Source organism: Tiliqua scincoides, unplaced genomic scaffold (assembly GCF_035046505.1).
Source record: "Tiliqua scincoides isolate rTilSci1 unplaced genomic scaffold, rTilSci1.hap2 HAP2_SCAFFOLD_185, whole genome shotgun sequence".
NCBI lineage: Eukaryota > Metazoa > Chordata > Lepidosauria > Squamata > Scincidae > Tiliqua > Tiliqua scincoides.
Window position 1 is genome coordinate 9,778 of NW_027101437.1, and position 24,246 is coordinate 34,023.

The 24,246-nt window shown below is 46.1% G+C and overlaps 1 protein-coding gene across 1 annotated transcript; it reads left to right on the forward strand.

The window, feature by feature from the left end:
* Positions 1–1,551: 1,551 nt before the first annotated feature.
* On the forward strand, positions 1,552–23,373 carry LOC136635973 (DNA polymerase delta catalytic subunit-like). Its single transcript, XM_066611026.1, has 21 exons — positions 1,552–1,627; positions 4,323–4,537; positions 5,280–5,393; positions 6,068–6,208; positions 6,334–6,459; positions 8,034–8,202; positions 8,720–8,834; positions 9,390–9,519; positions 10,271–10,437; positions 11,009–11,113; positions 13,398–13,538; positions 13,695–13,805; positions 15,557–15,748; positions 15,853–15,941; positions 16,826–16,942; positions 17,370–17,483; positions 18,191–18,338; positions 20,789–20,884; positions 21,347–21,484; positions 22,754–22,929; positions 23,217–23,373. The coding sequence occupies exons 2-21, from the start codon at positions 4,333–4,335 to the stop codon at positions 23,371–23,373; spliced, it is 2,751 nt and encodes a 916-aa protein (XP_066467123.1). The 5' UTR covers positions 1,552–1,627; positions 4,323–4,332.
* The last annotated feature ends 873 nt before the right edge of the window (positions 23,374–24,246 follow it).

Here is a 24,246-nt window from a genome sequence, read left to right on the forward strand (position 1 = left end):
TGATTTGTGATTACAAAGTTCATTCTAAAGCAGTGTTTCTCAACATTTGTCATCCACATGGTCCACCTATTCAAAGTACCACTGGAACTGACATCATTGCCAGTTACTTCTGAATTGGGAGGCCAGATGCGACATGACAAACACCAGTAAGAGGCTCAGGGTGGACAGGAGGGCATTTTCAAGTGTGGAAAAGCATGCTTTGGAGCCTCCTACCGCTGTTTGTTGTGTCACATTCCTGGTCTCACTGCCAGGTGGCAGGTGTCCAGGGGTACCACCAGACACCACTTTAAGTACCACTGGTGGCACCCATACCACTGGTTGAGAAACACAGGTCTAAAGTTATCACACTACTGTTGGTTCGGGATGTTTTCCTAAATAGACCAACACAGCTAATTCAGCATTCATTCTTCTCTGAGGAATGGATATTTTCTTGTAGGCAGGGCTGGCTCATCCATGAAATGGTTGCCTCAGGTAGCTGAAAGGTGAGGGATGCCCACCTGCCTCGGGTAGCTGAAAGGTGAGGGGTGCCCACCTATTACCACCCACCCACCAGGGGACATCCACTAAAATTGAGTGTTGGGCGGGTTAGGACAGACAAAAGAAAATATTTCTTTACTCAGCATGTGGTCGGTCTGTGGAACTCCTTGCCAAAGGATGTGGTGCTGGCGTCTAGCCTAGAAGCCTTTAAAAGGGAATTGGACAAGTTTCTGGAGGAAAAATCCATTACGGGGTACAAGCCATGATGTGTATGCGCAACCTCCTGATTTTAGAAATGGGTTATGTCAGAATGCCAGATGCAAGGGAGGGCACCAGGATGAGGTCTCTTGTTATCTGGTGTGCTCCCTGGGGCATTTGGTGGGCCGCTGTGAGATACAGGAAGCTGGACTAGATGGGCCTATGGCCTGATCCAGTGGGGCTGTTCTTATGTTCTTACCCTCTCATCTCATCTCCACTGCAATCCCCATCCACTTCCTGAATTGGAAAAGGAAGAGGGGAATGGACTGAAAGAGGAAGTGTGGAGGAGAAGAAAGACAAGTGGTGGGCTAGAGTGTCAGAGTAATTCTCTCCTCCACACTTCTTCTTCTTCTTTTTCCAAACAAGAAATGGAGGGGGAAGCAAAGACTGGGGCATCACTGAATGAAGGGGCAACATTCTGGCACAGTGGGATGTCTTCGGCTGGTCCTGCCTCTTGTTTTCATGCTCTTCATTGAATCAGAGAAGGAGATAGGAAAGGCAAATCTTTTGCCACTCTCAAAATGGCGATGAAGCCCTCCCGCCCTCCTAAAGCCACACTCAGTATGGCGCCCACCACTCATTCCGTTATCTCCTTGGAGACCAATCCGCATGCGCTTTTGCCTTGTGCTCTTGCGCATGCGCTTTTTGAACCCTCGTTTGCCACTCCAAATATGGTGGCCCGACGGCGGAGGAGGGATACGCATGCGCATTGGGGCCGGTCGCTCTCTGAAGACCAAGTGTTTGGTTCGTCATTCTCTGGATCTACGAGAAGCACGTGGTGGAACTGGGGCAGCCAATCAGGAGAGGGCTGGCATGACAACAGGGGACTGGAGGGACAAGCTCCTCCCCTGAGCTTGTTGGCGGGAGACTGGTCAGGGCTAGGGGGAGTGCGGTAAGGAGTATGTGGGGGGCAGGGGTGGAGGAGGGGGGAGCGCCCTTGCAGGGTTGGGGGGGCTCAGGAGAGGGTGGTTGTGTGAATGAGCCCATAGGGAAGGGGGTGCATGTCAAGGGCATATGGGAAGCAGGCTATATAGGGCTGCCTAGTGAAGTTAATCTGTGGAACTCCTTGCCACTGGATGTGGTGATGGCACCTGGCCTGGATGCCTTAAAAAGTGGGATTGCACAGATTTCTGGAGGAAAAGTCCATCACAGGTCACAAGCCATGATGGGTCTGTGCAAACTCCTGGTCTTAGAAGTGGGCTACCTCAGAATGCCAGCTGCAAGGGAGGGCACCAGGATGCAGGCATCTTGTTGTCTTGTGTGGTCCCAGAGGCATCTGGTGGGCCACTGTGAGATACAGGAAGTGGACTAGATGGGCCTTGGGCCTGATCCAGTGGGGCTCTTCTTAATGGGGTGGGTTACGGGTGTGGGGGGGTTGGATGGACCCCTTGGAGTGCAGTACTAGGATGGCCCATATGAAATGCAATCAGAGGAGAGAGGATTGCTGTGGGGAGGATAGTTGGGGATGGGGGGAGCAAATGGGGTTTGGGCAGGTTTTTGGCTACATTTCCACTATTGGAGACATGTTGGTGTTCAGCTCTCTAGTGGGTGGTCGATGTGTGATCGTCGCATATGTAGACGTAAGATGCGCCCTGTTGAGACAAACCAATGGTTTATATCTAGCTCAACCAGTGGTACAGGTACCACCAGTGCTACTTGAAGTGGTGTCTGGTGGTATTCAAAGGAGTCATGGACACCTGCCTCCTGGCAGCGAGGCCAGGAATGTGATGCAACAAACAGTGGGAGGAGGCTCTGCTCGCCAAGCAGACCTCCAAAGCATGCTTTTCCGAACTTGAAAAAGCCCTCCCATCTACCCTGAGCCTCTTACTGGTGTTTGTCATGTTGCATCTGGCCTACCAACCTAGAAGTAATGGGCGATGATGTCATCAACAGTTACTTCTTGTCCTACTTTGAATAGGTGGGCCATGTGAAGTGGTATGGTGGAGGACAAAACTTGAGAAACACTGATCTAGCTCAGTTGAATCATGCCTCACCCAAATTGCTTTAAAAAAAAACTAGGTAAAACTCTGTGAAGCAGTGTCCAGCTAGTGTGATCGTAGGACAGATTGGGCATCCCTTCTCCGAAGTACTTGGGGCCAGAAATATTTTGGTTATTGGATTTTTTTTTTTGTAATTTGGAATACTTGCATAGGCATAATGAGATATCTTGGGGATGGTGCCCAAGTCTAAATGCAAAATTCATTTAGATTTCTTATACCCTTTATACTCATATTCTGAACACATTATAAACCGTATACACATTTTATGCAATATTTTTAATAATTTTGTGCATGACACACAGTTTGTGAATTTATTTTTTAGACAAAAAAAAGTCAAAAGAGTTTGGTATTCCAAATAAGGGATGCCCAACCTGTATAGTATTCAACTATTACTGCGCAGCTCTACTATACACATACACCATGTACCAGGGGTGTCAAACATAAGGCCCGGGGGCAGGATGCGGCCCACAGAAGCTTTTTATCCAGCCCTCAGGCTCTCAGCTACTGAGTAGTGCTGAGGTGTTGCTGCTGAAAGGGCAGCCCACATGAAAATTGGGCTCTCCCATATCTTGAAATATGATCAAGATTTGCATATTTTCTCTTTTGTCATTTGCAGCTAATGAGTTCCTAAGTGAGAAAAAGTGCTTATTTTTGGTTATGGCCTGTTTAATGACATCACTTCCGGACCTTAGCAGGCATCATGAATGCTATTTGGCCCATGGTATGAAATGAGTTTGACACCCCTGCCCTTTACTGTACATATATGCTATTCCACTACTCTAGTATTAAATATAATTGAATAATTACTAGTTGAATACTAGTACTAATGTTGAATACTGATAACCAAAAGTGCAATCCTCCTTGTTTATAGATATGCTCTGTGGAGTGAACCACAGAGTATGATTGTTGCTGCCAACTCTGCTTGTGAATTTATTGGCAGGCACCTGACTGTTAGCTCCTGAAAAGCAAGATGCTGAGCTTGATGTCATTTGTCTGTCTCAGTATGGCCATTCTTGTGTGCCTCTTTATAGAAGAATAAGGACACCTCTTTCACAGGAGACACACAAACCATTTCCCAAAGTTCTGATTTTGTATAGATGTGTGTTTAACTGAAAAAAAGTCACTGACATCTACCAGTTTCTGCAAAGGGAAAAATGGAGGGGGAAGGGCTGCTTTTTACCCTTTTCCTTCCTACTGTTTGTCCAATCAAAATTGCTGCTCTCAAGATGCTTTTCTTTCCATAGAAGACAAGATAGGGAGACTCTGTATCCCGCTACCCTGAAAGCTTGTAGATGGATGATTTGAACAGACAAACATCAGGAGGGGAAGGGGTTAAGCAGTACCCCTCCCTGGTCATTGCTCCCTCTGAGCCTGCTTCTCAGGGTGTTTATTTTTATTTTTTGCCTATGTGGAGACTGTTCAGTCCTCTCCTAAGAGGAATCTTGAGTACTGGTGACTTGACATACTTCTGATTCTGCACTGAGAGTGTAACCAGAGGTTGCAAAGACCCTTGCGGGGGGGGGGGGGGATGGATTTGATGGAGGAGTGAATTGGCCGTTGACATGACGTATACTCTTCACTCCCTAGGAATGCCAAGATGGAGAGCAAACGGAAATCTTCCCTGGGAGGCTCTGGCGTGGGTGAGCCCACTCTGTCGCAGCGGAAGAGGCAGCGAGGAGGGGATTGGGATGAGGATGGCCCCTCGCATTTCGAAGAAGAATTGGCTTTTCTGGATGAGATGGAGGCCGAGATAGCTCTGGAGGTGAAGGAAGTGCAGTTGGAACCTGGCGACATCCCCCTTGGTGAGTTAGATGGGTGCCAATAAGGGAGGGGTCTCCTTAGGAGAAAAAGATTCAGGAGTGGAGGTTGCAAAACAGTGAGGCCTCTGGGGAAGGTTTAGTTTGGCACATTTTGCCCAAGGAAGTATAGCTGCATGTCATAGTGTTTTTGTTTCGTTTTTAAACTCTTGCAAAAAGCTTGTTTTTACATTTTTCCTTTTCTTTCCGTGGGTGTCAAAATTGGACTGTTCATATACATTTTTGAGTGGTTGATAAAATACAGAAACTATTTATATATATTATAATATATCAGGAGATATATTTATGTTCACTTTTTAGTTTAACATTCAGTATTTTAATGGCTTTTATTGTATGTTACACTGTACTCTTGAAGAAGACTATTTTAATACAATTTTATTTTTAGCCACTAGTTCCAGAGTTACACTGTACTCTTGAAGAAGACTATTTTAATACAATTTTATTTTTTAGCCACTAGTTCCAGAGTTACACTGTACTCTTGAAGAAGACTATTTTAATACAATTTTATTTTTTAGCCACTAGTTCCAGAGTTTGCCTCCCTTTTTGAACCTTTTAACTTTTCTTTGCTGCCTTTATTATCTTCTTGCTTTTTCAGCCTGCAGAAAAAGGCTTTTTTCAACCTTGCAAGCCTTGAGAGGGGCAGTATCTTCATAGGCTGGGATTGATCTGGGATTGATCAAAAGGGAGTTGAGGCTCACTCTGATCTTGGTTTCTCTGCTCCTTTAAGGTAATCTTTTCTCTTCTGTGCGGAATCCCAAGTGGCAAAGACCACCTCCTCTCAAAATCAACCCCAAAGAGGAAGCCATTTGCTTCCAGCAAGTGGAACTGGACTATTATGTGGGTAAGTATAACCATGATAAGATAATGACTGAAAGGTCTTGGAAGGCATTAGGGGTTGGGTTGGGTTGGCTGGGCCTCAGGAATCTCCGGTAGCATTCATTCTTCTGGGAAGTGGTTTTCTGAAGTAGGGATTGCCTTCTCACAAAACAATAGCTCTCTGCTACTAGAGGGAAGGTCTGATGTTCCTGGGGCTTTTGATAGCTACAATAGCCCCATAGTGTCCTTAGCTCTGTTTACCAGAGTGGACCAAGTCTGGAATTCCCCCGAAAGGTTGATATCCAATTTTTCCGATTGGTGTTGTGTGGGAAGGTGCTATAGCAAGTTTGTAGGAAGGTGTCTTTAGAATGTGTAGAACTTTGACTTCCAATTTTGCCAAAATAAATTAAAAGGTACTAGTCCTTATGTTGTGGAAGTTAAACCTTGAGAAAACAAGATGGGCCTTTTCTGCTAGGAATTTTGAAAAAACTAGAAGGGAGCTAGGAGAGCCTAGAGGTTCCCTTCAGTTCAGATACACGTGCTAAGCAGTTTTCACACACTATGATATTTTTTAGTGGACGGATCCTGTATCCATGTTAGACATTATGTGCCTTTGGAAAGTGCCTGAAGTGGTTGCCAGTGTCTCTGTGATTAGGTGGCTGGATTTTCAATAACTAATCCAACCCCTTCTTGAGGCAGGTACTCACATCCCTGGATTCCCAGGATCCACCCAGGGTCCGGTTCCTGTCTTGCGGATGTTTGGCGTCACTTTGTCAGGCAACAGTATTTGTTGCCACATCCATGGTTTCGCCCCTTATTTCTACGTGCCCGCCCAGGCTGGTGAGTATGTGCAGATATGCTAGGAGGGAAGGGGGTTATCCCTGTCCATCCTCTCTGTTTCTGCAGCTTAATCATATTCTACCTCCAACCCCCGCCCCTGCCCCCCCGGGCATTGTTTCTCTTAGGATTCCAAGCAGAGCATTTGGCTGACTTTCAGCGGGAACTGAATGCGGCTGTGATCCGAGACATGAGGTCCAACAAGGATGGTCTGAGCCAAGCTGTTCTAGCTGTTGAGATCTGCCAAAAGCAAAGTGAGTGAGAGACGGAAAGAATGCGTGGAGGCACCTTGCTATGCATACATCTTGCTATGTAAGATGTTGTGTTTTGGACTTGGAGTGCCCACCCTGCCCTAAAATTCCAGCAGTGATTTTGCTCTTGTAGCACTGAAGAATTATTGCCTTTTTCACACCCAGTCCCAGTAATGCTATCCTGATGCTTTGACTGTGATGCAATTTCTTCAGTGCTATCATAATGGCTGAGTTGGGCTTGAATAGATAAGGGATAATTTTATTTATTCATATTCTGTCTTTCTTCCATGCTGGAACTCCCCTACTGAGTTCCTGGAGGTCACTCATCCAAGCACATCCCCAGACCTAGACTTTTTTAGCTTGAGCAGGGTTGCTGCAGCCTCCATGCCCTGGAAGGCTGCAAGTCCTACAGAGTTGCTTTAACACAGAAAGGTACCTTATACTAAGTCAGACTCTTGTTCCTTCTAGTTCAGCGTTGTCAACATTGACTTGTAGCAACTCTCTAGGACTTCAGACAGGAGTTTGTATTTGTCCTCTGTGGAGATTGAACCTGTGATCTTCCGCATACCAAACATGTGCTCTGCCACTGAGCTATGATCGCTCCCAAAAAAATGATCCATCAAACCTGGCCACTTTCTGACCTAGGCTTGTAAATTGCCATTCACCTTGTAGCCTATGATAAGTAAAAATTACCTCAAGACTTGAAAGCTTTATAGCAGTGTTTCTCTTTTTCCCCCATGTTTTTATTTTATCAAATACAAATATTAAAAAACCCTACAAAATAAAAATATTACAAGTTGTGTGCCAAGTGTGGATATCTCAAACTAAATTTCTTTGTTCTACTACAAAATCATGCAAAAAATTATCAAATCTTAAACAATCTACACTTATTAATAAATACATTTTCAACACACCAAAAAACCACAACTTCATAGCAATGTGTTTCTCAATCAGTGGTACTTGTATCACCAGTGGTACTTGAGGTGGTGTCCAGTGGTATACACAGGACCCCCAGACCTTTGCCACCTTAGTAGTAAGACCAGAAAGACATTATTTATTTATTTATTTATTTATTTACAGTATTTATATATTACTTTTCAACTAAAAGTTCACAAAGCGGTTTACTGAGAAAAATCTAATAACTCATGGCAGGAGGCTTGACTCAGTGGGTAGAGCTCCAGCAGGTGCTTTTCACATGCTCATAAAAGCCCTCCCATTGCCCTGAGCCTCTTACCTGTGTTTGTCACATTGCACCTGGCTCCCAATCAGGAAGTAACTGGTGATGACATCATCACCAGTTTCTTTTGGTGGTACTTCCAATAGGTGGCAATGCAAAGTAGTATGGCAGGGACAAATGTTGAGAAACGCTGCTTTATAGTCTTTTTTTTTTTTCCATTGTGAGCTAGTAATTTTTGTGATTTTACAGTTCGAAGGTCATCTAACCTCTGTGCTGGGCTAGGTTGAAGAGGAAGATACAGAAATGGAAGCCATTGATGGGGCTTGGGGTAAGGGGATCTTGAGCCCCCAAAGGAGGCTGAATTCTCCATGTGCTTTCTGACTGTTTTCTCTCACGTCAGACATGTATGGCTACCATGGGGAACATCTCTTACCCTTCTTGAAAATTACAATGGCAATGCCTCGGCTCATCGCCCCAGCAAAGAGGTTGCTGGAACAAGGACTGCGGTGTGGAACGTTGGGAGTGCACCACTATCAAGCTTATGAGGCCAATATTGACTTTGAAATCAGGTAGGGTCCCCTATAAAGGAAGCTTGCTTCCCTCCTTGGAAACCAGATACTCATGTCCCGCTTAGCCCAGCAACCAGGGTTATGTCCGTTCTGCAATCTCAGCAGAATAAAGCTTTTAGTCTTCATGTTTCTTTGGAAAAGCTGTGACATTTGAAGAAGGCTTGGAAGCTAAAATAGACCAGGGGAGAACTGGACAAAACTTTGATGTTCACCTTTGTTTGCGTGTGCTGCTTTTGGGGATACTGTTGCTTGCTCATCAGAAATTGCCCAGGATTGTGCAACACATCACCCCAATTGGAAGTGAAGTACAGGCACACTTGGTTGGACTCTGGATGTGTTGGTCTCTGTTGGGGAAGCTGTTCAAGCTGTTTTGTTTTTCTCTGTGCCTTTAATGCTCCCATTTGCCCTCCTTCAACTCTTCCCTTTTACTGCCCTATTTGGGACTGGTGGTGAAGCTGGAAATGTTCATGTCTCTCTCCCCAGCTTTTCTCAAACCCACAATCTGTCTCCAACTTAGGTTTATGGTTGACCGGGATGTGGTTGGCTGCAACTGGATTGAGTTGCCTGCTGGCAAGTATCGCCTGCGGCCGGAACAGTCTCCTGGAAGTTCCAGCAAGGAGAACCCAACCAAGGTGCTGTGTGGAGGGGGAATTGGTCACCAATGGAACAGAAGGGAACCTCTGGGGAGGGGCATGAACAAAGGGTCTGCTGCTATAGATCCGGTACGGCTTGGTGGTTGGGAGCATGAACGCTGTGCAAGCAGATGGTTCAGTCCTGGATGTATCTGAGTAATGCTGTGGAAGAGCTTTGTCCAAAGCTCTGGAGAACCACTGCCAGTCAGTTCCAGTAGTACTGGGCTAGATGGACCAAGGGCTGAGTCAGAATAGGATAGTTTTGTGTCTGCGTACTTGTGAGTGCATATGCATGGTTCAGAGGGACTTTTAGGATTTGGAGTGGATTTTGGAGGATTTGACTTTTTGGTTGGGTCAGAAACCCTTAGCAAAGAGTGTCTGGGGAATTGTTGAATAAGGGGGGACATTACAAAATGGTATGATGAGACCTTCCAGAGATGTAGGGTCTCCAGCTGGAAAGACGTAAGGGATCTTCCAGGTTTGAAGTCTGTGCTTGTTGAGGCCTCAGAGAAATGACTCACTCATTACATCTGACTTTTCTCTCCTCACCTGTAGGTGTCGCTCTGTCAACTAGAGGCTGATGTGGCCTGGATGGACTTTGTTAGCCACCCCCCTGAGGGAGAGTGGCAGCGCATCGCCCCATTGCGCGTGCTTAGCTTTGATATTGAGTGTGCCGGACGCAAAGGTATTGAGGAACTTTGAGGGGCAAAGTGTGACAGGGAGGTGGATTTACAGTCTGATCCTAGACATGGCAACTCAGAAATTGTTTCCCATAGAGTTCAGTGGGTCACTTCCATGTGACCAGGCTTAGGATTTTGACCTGATCCTCTGGAGATGGGGGATTAGAACTGAGTGTCCTTCTGGATAACCCCAAGAAGGTTATAACACTGAGTAGGTTCAGACTCTGAAATGGACGTCGTTTATGTCTCGGTATGAACAGCCTGGGAGGAATGAAACTGGTGGAAGGTGCATTTAGCACCAAAATCAGCCTGGTGGAGAAGTGGAAACATTTTCAGTCCTTTTTAAAAACTATTTATTAGGGTGGTTTTAGTAGTGAGTTCTAGGGAGAGCCTTGGCCAGGGGAAAATTGGTAATTGCCAGAACCACAAGGCTGCCTTACTTGCTTTAGCCAATCAGTTTCTTTTGGGGTGAATGAAGCAGCTATGTGAATATGGTGGGTTAGTGATGAAAAGCTCCTTGCTCGCTTTGTTGTCAGATGCTGAGTGGTGGTTTTGTTTGTTTTTTGGGGCTAGAACCAGCAATAGGTCAACACTAAGATCTTGTGAAACAAGCCCTCTGTTGTCATGTTAAGAGTGAAATTATGATAGCACGTTCACCATTGTTAAGGTTTCAGGCCCACTCTGTAGCCACCAAAGGAAAGGGGACATTTTCAGCTCTTGGCAATAACCACGTCCTCCTTTGTTCCCTCCCCCTAGGTATTTTCCCTGAACCAGAGAAGGACCCTATGATCCAGATTGCCAATATGGTCCAACGCCAGGGGGAGAAGGACTCTTTTGTGCGTAATGTCTTCACCTTGCAGAGCTGTGCCCCTATTGTCGGTTCTCAGGTGCTTTGCTTCCAAAAGGAGGAGGAACTGCTGAAGGTAAGAGGGGCGATTTCAGAGCTGGAGGGTGGGGTTATGCCTGGAGCACTGGGTGAAAGAGCTGGGTAATGGTGTGTGTTTGTGTGTGGGGCAGAACCTGGGTAATATCTTGAAATGCTGTGTAAAGATCCAACCGGGACTGAAAAGGGTGATGCATGGTGATATACCTGTATTATTATTATATGTATACACAAGGGTCATATTTCTTTATATAAAGGTCTTTCTGCCACCTTATTGCTAGGGGTTCTGATGATATGAATCTGATTCTTCACATTCTCTCTTATTCAAAATGTCTTGATGTGGAAAGGGCTAGGCTGAACTTGTGGAAGCTGAGGGGACTACCTTTAAATTCAGAACACCAGAGACCTGGGAGAAAGTGAGTGAGCAAGATGCAAATTTTAGGGACTTGTTTTATTTTATTGTAGTCTTTACTTTCTTTGTCTGAATGTTAGTGGCAAGGTTTGGAAGAGTCCTGGCTGAGAGCCACTATTTATCACTTGGCAATCCTGGGCTGATAGGCTTTAGTCCAGTGGTCCAAGCAGTTTCATATCACTCAACCATTTTCTTTCAGGCCTGGGCAGAATTCATACGAATTGTAGACCCTGACATAATTACTGGTTATAACATTCAGAATTTTGACTTTCCATATCTCATCAACCGTGCACAGACCCTCAAGGTAATTTTTAATGTAATTTTATGTATTTGTGTACCGTTTTTCAACTGTCATTGTTCTCAGAGCAGTTTTACTGTGGTTTACTGTGGATGTTTTACCAGGTTTACTGTGGATGATCCTGCACTCACAATGATAGATCTGGAATGCCAAGTGCTTGTGATGGTATCAAACAGTGGAATCATATAGCAGCCAAAATAGGCACTGATGGGCACATTTTCTTAAGAGTTTTCTTACCCAGTGCACTTGAGCAGATGGTATCAAGATTTTGCGGTCCTTGGAATTCTCTAAAGCAGTCATTTTCAACCTTTTTCATCTCATGGCACACTGACAAGGCACTAAAATTGTCAAGGCACACCATCAGGTTTTTGACAATTGACAAGGCACACCATGCTGCCAATTGGGGGCTCACTTCCCCATTGACCCTACTAATAAATAATCTTCCCCCAAATTCCTGTGGCACACCTGTGGACCACTCGCAGCACACCAGCGTGCCACAGCACAGTGGTTGAAAATGGCTGCTCTAAAGCAAGCACTATTGAAGGCACTGAGGGAACAGGGTTGCATCAGGTTCTTTCCCCAGTCCTTCTGCTGGTGTTGCTGCTTTTCCAGGCTCACAACAGTAGCCATGAAGAACTAGATCCTCTCTGGAGTAGCCTACCAAACTTATGCTTAGCAGCCAGATGTTTTGTTTTCAGTTTCTGTAAGCTTCCGTACTCTGGTATATATCTAGATAGACTAGACCAGGGGTGCTCAATAGGTGGATCGCGATCTACCGGTAGATTGCGAGGCAAAATGAGTAGATCGTGGAGTGCCAGACCAGACCCCCCCCTTCAGGTGCCTCTGGGAGGAAACGCCGGGAGTAAGGCCCATTGTACTCAATGGGGCTTACTCCCAGGTAAGTGTGGCTAGGACTGCAGCCTCACAGCCTAATCCTAGGCATGTCTACTCAGGAGTAAGTCCTGTTATACTCAGTGGGGCTCAAGGTACACCAACATACATTGTACACATAAATGTTATATGTTATGATGGCGCGAACATTGTAAAAAAAACTCTGGTAGATCTCCGGGCCTTGCTGGGTTTCAAAGTAGCTCTCGAGCCAAAAAAGTGTGAGCACCCCTGGTCTAGACATCTCCCAACCCTGATGCTGTTGATACTATTCAAGCATGAACAGAGACTATATCCTTGCCCTCCTTTCTTCCCAGCACTTGTGACTTGCAGCTCTCCTGGCTTTTGCACAGAAGTGTGGGGCTTCTAGTCCAGCAAAAAAAAATCTCCATGTCAGCTAACTACTGTTCCCCCCCAAAAAGCACACCTGCTGTCATGCTTGCATGTAGGCACTCTTTATATGTCTAGATAGATAAAGGTTTACTCTAGTACACATGTCTACACATCACCAGGTAGCAACAAAAGGAGTGGAGTGGTGTCCTTCTACCCAAGATATGCCAAAACTGTCTGGTAGTCTGGGAAGACCCACTTCTTGTCCTGCATTCTCTGTGCTCCTCCTTGGAGTTAGTTGCATGGAAAAAAACATTGCTGCCAGTGGTGCAGTGGCCTTTGCTACTTTGGGCCCCTCTTCTATAGCAAGGACTCTCTTGCCTCTGAAATCTTCATTGAGGCGGTCCTTTATAGGACATTGCCAAGCTAAATGGGGCTCTGGGGCTATCACAACAGGTCAGAGAGAAATGCGGTCCTGGCTTACCCCTCCATTATAAAACCCATTGTTGAACTTTGGATTGTGGATTTCCAAATGCGTCTCATGCCTGCTGCTCTCTAGGAACTTTGATTTGGGCTCATTCCCCTACACCCTGCCTCCCGTGTGGATGCTTAATTTCTCCATTGCTTTGATAGCTTTCTTCAACTAGAATGCTCCCTTTATCAAAGAAATTTAGACAACCAATTTGATTTCCTTTTAAAATAACTAGTCGTTCTAAAGGGAAAAAAAGTCTGCTGTTTTTTTGTTTTCAGATGGTGCAGCAGGCATATGTTCCAGCAGACAGTGTCCTAGAAGAGGCATAACAGGAATAACTCCTTCTCTGATAACTCAGGAAGGAATTGTTCTTATAAGGCTGCATGTGACATCTGCAGTTTTTACAAGTGATAATATTAAAAATAATATTTAAAAATTTTCTTCTCAGTTTATTGGGGGAATCTTTTTAATCTGTTTAATCAGTTAAAAACATGTTGCTTGAGTAATCGATGAAAAGTTGCAGCCCTGTTTTTGGTTCTGTTCCTGTACTACCTGTATTCTCCTGCCATGCCATGTAACTTTGGTTTTCTGCACCCCTAGGTCTCTACCTTTCCATTTCTGGGTCGGATTCCTTCCCGCAAATCCTTCATCCGCGACTCCTCCTTTCAGTCTAAGCAGATGGGCCGGCGGGAGAACAAAGTTATTAACATAGAAGGCAGAGTCCAGTTCGATCTGCTACAGGTAAGGGAGGATACAAGGCAGGTGACTGATCATCCCATTTCACAGTCTGCAAAGCTGAGGCTGAGCTTTACAGCCCACATCTCCCAGTTACAAGGCCTGAATTGAATCCTGTTGGCTCTCACAGCTTACTTCTCTTGTTTCCTCTGCCTCTTCCAGGTTCTCTTGCGGGATTACAAATTGCGCTCCTACACATTGAACGCTGTCAGCTATCACTTCCTGCAGGAGCAGAAGGAAGATGTGCAGCATTCCATCATCACAGACCTGCAGGTAACAGCTGACAGCCAGCTCTTGTGACTGGCCAACTAGCCTCCCTGTCGCTTATTTGGCAGCTGTTATCCCTGACCATCATTTTTTGGTCTCCCAACTGTTGTGGAATTAATGTGATGCATCTGCCCTGTTGGTCCTGGTAGTTTGTTCTTGTAGAACATTCTCCTGCTGCTGGATATTTCAAATATCTTGAATGTTCAGGAAACCTGGATTGGCCCAGAGGATATTTCTAACAAATGCTGAGAGCTCTCAGCCCACCTGCAGTCTTCCCTGGACTACAACGGCCAAGGGTTCCTTGGTAACAAAGAATGGCAAGAAGGCATTCACTTCTTGCATGTAGGGGGAAGATCATTCTCTTAACTCCTGGTAGTATGCACGCTAGGCTCATATTAGCTTTGTCTGATGCAGCTGGCGTTCCCTGGGACCCTTGGGGAAACCCTTCCAGTTGCTCTGCATGCAAGGTTTTGGATTCTAGGGAATCTTAAGCAGATACTTTTTAAAAACCACTTGGGAAGCATAGGAAATGCTTAATACTGAGTCAGAGCATTGGTTCATCTAGGTCATTATTGTCAACGCCAGCTGGCAGTTTTGTTGGATTTCCAACAGGAGTCTCTCCCAGCTCTGCTTGGAGATGCCAAGAATTCAACTTGGGACTTTCTGCGAACAAAACATCTACTCTTTCACTGAACTATAGCCCCATCCCAGCCATTATGGTTTTGGAAATTCACTTGTTTGTGGACTTGATTTCAGAAAGGCTCCAGTGTTGGTGAAGTGGCACCTTGTGTAGCTACCTGTGCCTTCCCTGGAATCTCTAGCAGGAATTTCTTCCTTAAGAAATTATATAGGCTGCCTTTCAATAAAATGAACTTCAGCACAAAGAACAGCGAAGAACACTAAATACGTTTTACTGAAGTGTTTAGATTGTAACACAAGCAATAATGAGTAGGCAATGCACACATATGCATCCTATCAAATGGCACCTTGTAAAACCAATGAAACTTGAAAGATGCCATTAACCATCTAGAATAACTCTTGAGGGATCCATCCCTTGGAAGCTGGACACTATTTGAAACAGTGCTATAGAAGGCGCTGTATTAGATGAGGCAGGTAACTGGCACTGATTGGCCAGAATACACTTGCTGTCATTGGCTGTAGTAGCTGTCAATCAGCATAGGACAAAGAATACTGTGGCCAAAGAGCATTAAAGGAAGTAGTGTTGTCAGAGAGATTGCTCATGTTTAAAGGACATTTACGAAGGCCAAGATTCTGGAATCTGGTGAAGCTTAGGAGGAGGTGATTCTGTGATTTGGGGACAGCCATTGAGAATGCCCTTTCTATACCAACCACCCCCTAATATTTCCACCACCTATAAAAGACTAGGCACACTCAGCACATACAGAAGGAAACATTTGCTCCAATCCTTCCTTCCCATGTACCTCTTTGTTGCATCTGTCACCAGGCTTTTGTTGCCTGACAAAGTCCAAAGATGGCAAAGAGTTTCAGTGGTACATTCCCAAGGCATGGAAATTGAGCCAGCTTGGTCAGAAATGAACCTGTTTGCATACACCGTATTGACTTGTGTATGTCATTCTGGTTCTTGTTAGGGTTGGGAATGAACAGCCCTGGGTTTTGATTTTGGTTTTGATTTCAGCCTGGAATACCCATTAATCTTTTGCTTTTGTTTCTCCAAAGGCAAAGGTGCTTTAGCTTTTGAATCTGCAACCTTTTTCTCCTCCCCTCCCCCCTCGCAGAATGGGTCCGATCAGTCACGTAGGCGGCTGGCCGTGTACTGCCTCAAGGATGCCTACTTGCCTCTGCGGCTCTTGGAGAAGCTCATGTGTGTAATCAACTATATGGAGATGGCAAGAGTCACCGGTGTCCCCCTCAGCTACCTTCTGGCACGAGGGCAGCAAATCAAGGTTGTCTCCCAGCTTCTGCGGCAGGTGAGGCCGGAGCTGGAGGCCAGGAAAAGGTTTAGGGCTGCCAGGCTTTTGATCTTGTATCCAAAACTTAGAAGACATCAAACTGACTCTCTGTCCTCCCAAAGGCCATGAAGCAGAATCTGGTGATGCCAGTGGTGAAGACGGAAGGTGGGGAGGACTATGCTGGCGCAACCGTTATTGAGCCGCTGAAGGGGTAAGACCTAAAGGAGCTGGGGAAATGAGCCTCCCCTGACTCAGGCCAGGAAAGGGGGTGGGGTAGACTTGCTTCTTGCTCTGGTGCGTTGACTGAGTTCACACAGGGCTGCTGTTAGCTGGCATTGGATCTGGGGCAAGACAGCTGATTTTTAAAAAATATGTAGTGGAAATGCAGCCATACATAGGCTAAGACTGAGGTCCCCAAACTTTATTTTGTAATAAATTTGTTTTGTACTGTGTAGTTTGTTTTGTCATGGCCCGGGCCCCCTGGAAGCCCAGGCCCTGGGGATTTTGCCCTCCCTGCCCACCTGTGTGAGTTCACTCAAGAGAAATAACTGTAGGGGGTCGGCAGCCAGGATAGTGAAAAGAAGAGGGTGAAGGAACAGTGGGAATGAGAGACTCTGAGCCTGGACTGCTGAGTTCTTGCAAGGGGTGGAGCAATGAGGCCCTCGTTTTGAGGGGTGGGTTCCGATAGCATCGAGTACAGTGAGGTGACAAGACTTTTTATGCCCACTGATGGGGAGAGATGGAGCAAGGGAAAGAATTTGAACACTTGTGTTTTCTGGGGATCAGAGGAGAGTGACCGGAGTAGGGTGTCCATTATGACAGTGAGCAACAAAGGGCAACCGAGACCAGGGGCCCTGGGATACCTTCTCTGTGAGAAAAGACTGGCTCATTTGGGGTCTCTTAGTTCAGAAAAAAGGTGACTAAGCAGTGGCCTAATAGAGGCCTATATATTTAGCTTTTGGGCTCCTAAGAAGGATCTGGGAAACGGGATGCAAGACTCAGTGGTCTTTTGTTCGGATCCAACACTGCTCTTCTTATGATGTTAACAGACCTCCCTACTTTCTTCCTTCCCCTCCCCCCATTTTTCTTGTTCAGTTATTATGATGTGCCCATAGCTACCTTGGACTTTTCCTCCCTGTACCCTTCCATCATGATGGCTCACAACTTGTGCTATACCACACTACTGCAGCAGGGGGCAGCTGAACGCTATGGGTGAGTGGAGGAGGATGTATAGTTGCTGGGCTGCAACTGTATGGTGGCTGGGCTGCACAGGAAATTGAGGCAGAGTGTAGCCTACCTGTGTGATAAACTACATGACCACACTGCAGCCCTTTGGGATGGGGGAAAGGATTTGTTTCACATGCTGGTGACTGCAGGCTGACCTTAAGGAATGCCAAGTTTCCACCCTACTTCCTGCTGCCGTCCTGCTTCCTGTCCCCTCCCTGAGGCTCCAGAGAAAGGGGTTAGCTCTTCTCCCCCACTCTTAGTGGAGTGTAATTCATGAGGAAATTTTGGGGGGGTGGGAGCTAACCAGATATTTCCAGAGAGGACAGTGGACGGAGACGGGTGTGCAAAAACGGTATAGTTGCACTAGCACATTTTGTACCCCGTGACAGATCATTTGCCTTTTTCTTGGTAGGCTTTCATCGGAGCAGTTCATCCGCACCCCAACAGGGGACCATTTCGTGAAGGCTTCTGTCCGCAAGGGACTGCTGCCTGAAATCTTGGAGAACTTGCTGGCTGCCCGCAAGAGGTGAAACAGGAGAAACCTTTTCCAGGGGTTCAGAACAGTTAGATGAGGGGAAGACAGGCCAGAGTTCAGTGGCAGAGGACGGGCTTTGATTGCACAAGGTCCCAGGTTCTATCTTTGGCGTCTTCTTGTGAGGCAGAGCTGAGTTCGGCCTCTGAATCGGTGGCCCTGGAGAGCCACTGCTTATTAGTATTGGGCTAGCTGGCCTGGTAGTCCAGCTCAGTATGAAGGAGCCAGCTTCTCTGTTCTTTGAGGAACGAGTTCCAGGTTTCCCAGCAAGGATGTTAAGGGGGCAGTAAGATTTAACAGGTTCAGAAAAGGAGCGGAAAGAAGGGTTAGATTGGCCTTGTGGCTGGGAAATTGGGGCCAGATCTAAAATGCTTGGCTTCCAGGAGTGGGAGTGGGTACTAAAAAGCTGGAATAGGGGCCAGAGTATTTGGGCTTTGAGGGATATGCGGGAAGCACAGTGTATATAGCCAGTGCACGGAAGCTAGAAATTTGGAGACTAGAAAGAAACAGGCAGAATTCTTTGTTTTCAAAATGTCAGGCTTGTGCATGGGGGTTGATGCCACTCGTGGCTGGGCATTCTGGTCTTCTGACGTGATAAAATATTTTCCATGCAAAATGAGGACTGGTCGGAGGGGCCAAAGTGGACTGATTATGGTCCTTTCCTCTCCTGCACCTTTTTGCATCGTCTGTTTCTGACTCAGGGCCAAGGGAGAGCTGCAGCGGGAGACGGATCCCTTCAAGCGCCAAGTGCTGGATGGCCGGCAGCTGGCCCTGAAGGTCAGCGCCAACTCCGTTTATGGCTTCACGGGGGCCCAAGTGGGCAAGCTGCCTTGCCTCGAGATCTCTCAGGTAACCCTGGCCTCTCTCAAAGTGCAGGAAGTTCTCAGTTCATGATATTTTATTATTACATGCAAATGTCACCAAATGCAGGAAATTGCTGCTACAGATTCCCCCTCTCTGTTATCAAATCGCTCCCTTGCATATCAGCAGAGGGCAAGGCAGATGATAATTAAGTTATCTCTCGTTTACTATCACTTTAGCTGGCTGAGTGAATTCCTATGGGCAGGCTTGTCCTGGCAATCTTTGGTCTGGCCTTACTGTCTGCTTGAGATGATTTATTAAGTGTAATTATTGAGCAAATATATTACAGTAGATTTGGGACAGACCAAAGGACGTCCCACCTCATGTGACGAATAATTAATGTTTTGGAATACACCAACACAAAATGTGACTATTGCTAGGCTAGGAGGGTGATGATGATGGTGCTGATCATTGTTGTAATAATTGTTGTCATCATCATCATTTGTATTTTTTTAAAGAGATCAGAACAATTTCTCTCCATGGTTATGAGCCTTGACAGCTAAATGGAAACTCCATGCACAGAGGCATATGTCTCTAGATCAGGGGTCTCTAAACTTTTTGGCTGAAGGTCTGCATCAAATAGCAGGTACAGTGTCAAGGGCCGGAAAAAGAAATTAAAAAATAAATCTTAAATAAATACATTAGAGATGGAACTTGGATGAATTAATAAATGAATGGGCTCAAATGCCCAGGATTTCTTCAAGCACCAACACATCCCAAGAAATAAAGCACACACTTAAATGGCTCCCATTCCCCCACCCCAGAAGCACAACTCCAGTTGTGTTTGGTCAACTGGGCCAGAGGCTTTCAGGGGATCAGATGCTGGCCACGGGCCGGTTAGAGGCTGGCCATGGGCCGCATCTGGCTCCCAGGCTGGGGTTTGGAGACCCCTGCTCTAGATGCCAGATGCTTGGGGAAGGCCAGCTTGTGAGCATCTGGTTGACCATTTTTGGAGCCAGAATGCTGAATTGGAAACAGCTCTCCAGGGTTTTAGGCAGGGGTCTTTCCCAACCCTAGCTGGTAGTGCCTGGGATTCAACTTGGGACCTTTTTCATGCTACAGTCCCATTTGGAGACCCATCAAAGCCCAGGCCTGAACCTTTTCTCCTGACAATGCAAGAGAAGCTGTTTTTAGGCCTCATTTGAATACTACCCACATGCAAACGTATGCAGATTTATTCTTCATTTTTTGCATTTTTGTACTGCTCTTCCTCCAAGGAGCTCAGGGGCTGTGTACATAGGTACTACCTTTTCTCCCCACAACAACTGTGTGAGATAGGTTAGGCTGAGAGAGTGACTGGCTCAAGGTCACCCAGGAAGTTTCATAACTGAGCAGGGATTTGAACCTGGATCTTCCAGATCTAACTCTTGAACTGCTTTCCCATCCTGGCTCTCAAAATATACTGCATTTTCCTCCGAGAACTCAGGGCAGTTTACCTGGCTCTTCTCTCTCCTTTTATTCTCGAAAAAACCCTGTGAAGTATATTAGGCTGGGAGAGAGTGACCCAAGGTCACCCAACATGCTTCATGCCTGAGCAAGGGTTTGAACCTGGGTCTCCTTGGCCCAACACTTTCATCACTATACCACATTAAAATGTTAGTGCTTAACAGATTGCAACAGCTGCTTCACTGGGTCAGAGCAAATGCTCATTTACAACTCACACGTTCTTCCTCACATTTACCAAAAGGGGGGGAAAAAACCAGACCAGCCTTTGTTGGCGCAGTCATTACTGCTCACTGTGGCTGGGGTGAAGTAAAGCTCTCTTTTTAGTCCTGTCAGCTAGAAATGAGCTGCGGTGGGATGAGTTCCTCCACTGCTTGCGTAACATCTGCATGGGAAGTGGAGGCTCCTGAAATGTTAATAACTGTTGCCAGAAAGTTCTGCTGGCCCTTGGGAACCTTGCCTGGTGTGAGACTATATATGGACCTGCTTCTGAAAATGCCATTGGGTTGGCTTCTGAGGAGTGCAAGCAGATGGAAACTTATTGAAACTAATTTCCTCCCCTCCCTCCTCACTACAACAACCCTTTGCAAATCCACTCCTGGGGGATTGGGGTATCTTCTGGAGCAGGATAGGATATGTGGTATAGAGAGCTGCAGGGGGAAGGGGAGATGGGTGAAAATCTCCTTACCCTGTTCTCACTCCTTGTGCAAAGACCTATTGTTACTGGCAAAAATCACTTTTGTATGAATGTGTATTTTAAGCTTCCCTCTGGGCAGCAGGTTTTAAAATAGCAAGACTTTTTCTGGGCCAGTAGATCGGGTTATAGAGGTATTTGGGAAAGCTCAAGCCTCTGATGACTTTGAGTGGGGATGGTAAAGCATCAGTGGACCAGAGATACAAGTAGAGATAGTGGGTGAGGTCCGGTCTCAAGCAATGGTAAGAGTGAGCCCCTCCCCCCCAAGCGTTTCGTGTCTCACTTTTTTCCTCCTGTCCAGAGCGTGACCGGATTTGGGCGTCAAATGATTGAGAAGACAAAACAGCTGGTGGAATCCAAGTACACCATTAGCAATGGTTATAGTGCTGATGCCAAGGTGAGAGGGGAATAGGTGTTCTAGATAGACTGGAGGGTAATACCACGGATGAGAGAGAGGTTGGAGGATAGCCTACTTCCTTGTGGGAAGAAGTTCCATGAAGGACAATACCCCACTGTTAGATTTAGTACTAGCTGACTCTTGTAACTTATCTGGTATTGGCCTCCTCTGACCTTGCTGCTGCCTCTGGTAATGTTTTCTTGTTCAGGATGGCTGCAGGGAGGGAAGGAACTGTAGGTGAGAGAGAATGGCAGGGAAGAAAACTTGTAATGCAACTGGAAAGATGATGGGTGATAAACAAAGGGATGAAACAGAAGCTGTGAAAGGAAGGAGAGAGCTGCAGTGTGTGGCTTGTGGTGGCAGCTGCTAAGCCTAGCTGTGAGCAGCCAAGAGCAGAAGTGTGGGCTACACAATGGTGGGTCATAGTTTCCAAAGATTTAGTCTAGTCTTATGCCATCACAGGTGGTCTATGGAGACACGGACTCTGTGATGTGCCGCCTGGGTGTGCCGTCAGTCGCTGAGGCCATGGAAATAGGCAGGGAAGCAGCTGCCTGGGTCTCCAGCCATTTCACTCCTCCCATCAAGCTGGAGTTTGAGAAGGTGAGTTGGGTAATGGACCTCTCCCTTGCTTCCAATAGGTAGAGGTAATAAAGCCTGCCTTTGGGACAGATTTTTGAAGAAGGGGGGAAAAAAAAACACACACACCACATACTTAATGCAAGGTCCTCCATGCCACATACAACACAAGATTTCACATACCTAATATAAGGTAAGAAGAATCATGCTAGTATAAAGGGAGAAAAGAAAGAAGGGAAATTTGAGATGCCAGGAAGAGAGGAAGAAGATGTGGAAATAGCAATGCTTCCTGTAAGTCAGTGGGTGCTGTTGAATATCTTTCAACACTTGACCATATTAAAGAGCTTGCCTGTGACTCTGTTTCACACCTCATGTAACTCCCGAGTGAGTTGCTGAAAGGCAGACATGCATCTGTGAGTCTCTAGCTGTAGGACGGGCTAAATTTCAGTAGAAAAGTTCTAAAACTCCTTCCTCCCCTGAAGAAGCCCAAGCTAAATGTTTACGTCTGAGAACACTTATATATGGAACTAAGCAGTTCTGCTAGTAGCTGTCAGGCCAGAAACTGCTCTGCACGAAAAACCTTCCAACAGTGTGTTCTATATCAGTGATTTTTCAAGCAGTGTGCCATGGCACATCAGTATGCCGCAATGGTCTGCAGGTGTACTGTGGGAGTTTAGGGGAGGGTCCTATATTAGTAGGGCCATTGGAGTATGTGAGCCCATATCCGGCAGTGCTGTGTACCTTGTCAATAGTAAAAAAACAGATGGTGTGCCTTGACAATTTTAGTCTTTTCTCAGTGTGCCATGAGATGAGAGAGGTTGAAAAATCACTGTTTTATGCAGAAAAGAATATGGCTTGGTGCATCGCTTGAAAAGCTTGTGTGTCAGACACACTTGTTAAGAAGAGCGATCAAGGCAGACACTGTGCACATGATCTGACATTCTTTGTATGACACTTGTGAATGGCAATTCAAACCATTTACAGCCTTCTGCATTTCATAGAACGTTTTGGAAAGTTACGCCTGGATGACTCATCCTCTTCACTTTTTCCCCCCCTTGGCTCTGGCTTGCTGACACTTGCTAACCATGAAATGATGTAACTTTCTTTGCAAAATGCTGATTGTTCTTATTGCTGGCTACCAGTGTTCTCCTTTTGTATCTCAATTTTTTTTTCCTAAGTAAACAACTAATGTTTTTTAAGACTCAATAAAACTTTTGAAAGAGGTGTTGGCTTCCATGCCTGGAGGCTCATACATGGATCTCTTGCTGTTTCCTCAATCTGCCTACCTGCCAGGTGTACTTCCCCTACCTTCTGATCAATAAGAAGCGTTATGCCGGCCTGTACTTCTCTTCCAACCCTGACACCCACGACAAGATGGACTGTAAAGGCATTGAGACTGTGCGTCGAGACAACTGCCCCCTAGTGGCAAACCTCATCAACACTTGCCTGCAGAAGCTGCTGATAGACAGGTCTGTGGATGTTTGAGAGGAAGCCCCATTCCAAGTGGAATTGGGCAGACTAGTGGCCTCTGAGTGGTAAGGTGGGGGACACAGCAGTGTGTGTGTAGTCTAGGGTTAAAAAATGTTTTACATTTCCTGGGTACCTGCTTCAAGAAGGAGGTGGTTTAAAAAATGGTAGATTGTATTCCAAAATAATGTCCACCCCTTTTGGAATGCAAGCTCTTGCTTCCACTGGAGGCCATTCCCTTCTATGAAAACAGAAGAGTGTTAATGATCACCTGCACATCTTTCTGCAGGGATCCTACGGGTGCCGTGGCTCATGCCAAGGAGGTGATCTCTGATCTGTTGTGTAACAGAGTTGACATTTCACAGCTGGTGATCACCAAGGAACTGACACGCACAGCAGACGAATACGCAGGGCGCCAGGCTCATGTGGAGCTTGCTGAGCGGTGAGTGGAGAGAGGGAAGGAAAGGGTCTTTTTGCTTTTTCTTTCCCTGTCCTTTGGAGAATAGGGAGGAAGTGGGGATTGACTTCTGACCAGTTGCAGAAGAGTGCAAGGGTAGTGGGCTCTCAGTTCCAGACAGCCTGAATTCAAACTTGGAGTGAATGGGTTGAATTTATACCTTAAGGACCACCTACGCCCATATGTCCCGTCTTACCTTGTCCTCATTGTAGGCCCTTCCATGGGTATCCTTGCTTTTGGAATTACGGCAGGTGTCTAGCAGAAGTGGGTCTTTTCAGTTATGATGCACATGTTACAGTATACATTTTCTCTAGAGGCCCATTTGGTCCCTACATTATACTCTGTCAGATGCCAAGTTATAGGATTTTTGTCTCTGGCATTTGAGGATGTCTAAGGTGCTGGGGGAACCTTTCATAGGCAGATATATGCTGGCTGATAGGCTTATTGTTCTGTTAATTGTGTGCTTTTTAAAAAAAGTTTGGTTCTGGTGACACATTTTTATGAATATGTCCTTTGTTGCTTGGTGAGCTGCCTTGGATTGTCTTGATGGGAAGGTGGGATAGGTATGTTGTCAACTCTCATCAGCAGTAGGCCTCCAAGATCAGAGGCAAAAGATCAGCATTGCTTCCTGAGATCCTTTAACTGGAGCCACCTGGAATTTATGGAAATGTATGGAGTCTGTGCTTGACCACTGAGCTATGACCCTTCCTGGTGGTGTTGGTAAAGGGCACTGTGGGCCAACTGAGGCCTTGGTCTCTGTCCTCTTCTCCCCCCCCCCCATATCTTTTCCCCAAGTGATGTGAGTCTGTCTCAGGACAGCGGAAAAAGGTGTGCGTGGGTGACAGGGCGGCCAGTGAGGCAT

Excerpts from the sequence above, each read along its gene's own strand:
- LOC136635973 (XM_066611026.1), top strand. The coding sequence starts at position 4,333 with ATGGAGAGCAAACGGAAATCTTCCCTGGGAGGCTCTGGCGTGGGTGAG. Across the intron at positions 4,538-5,279 it reads ACCTGGCGACATCCCCCTTG|GTAATCTTTTCTCTTCTGTG; the intron begins GTGAGTTAGATG and ends TGCTCCTTTAAG. Across the intron at positions 22,930-23,216 it reads CAGAAGCTGCTGATAGACAG|GGATCCTACGGGTGCCGTGG; the intron begins GTCTGTGGATGT and ends ATCTTTCTGCAG.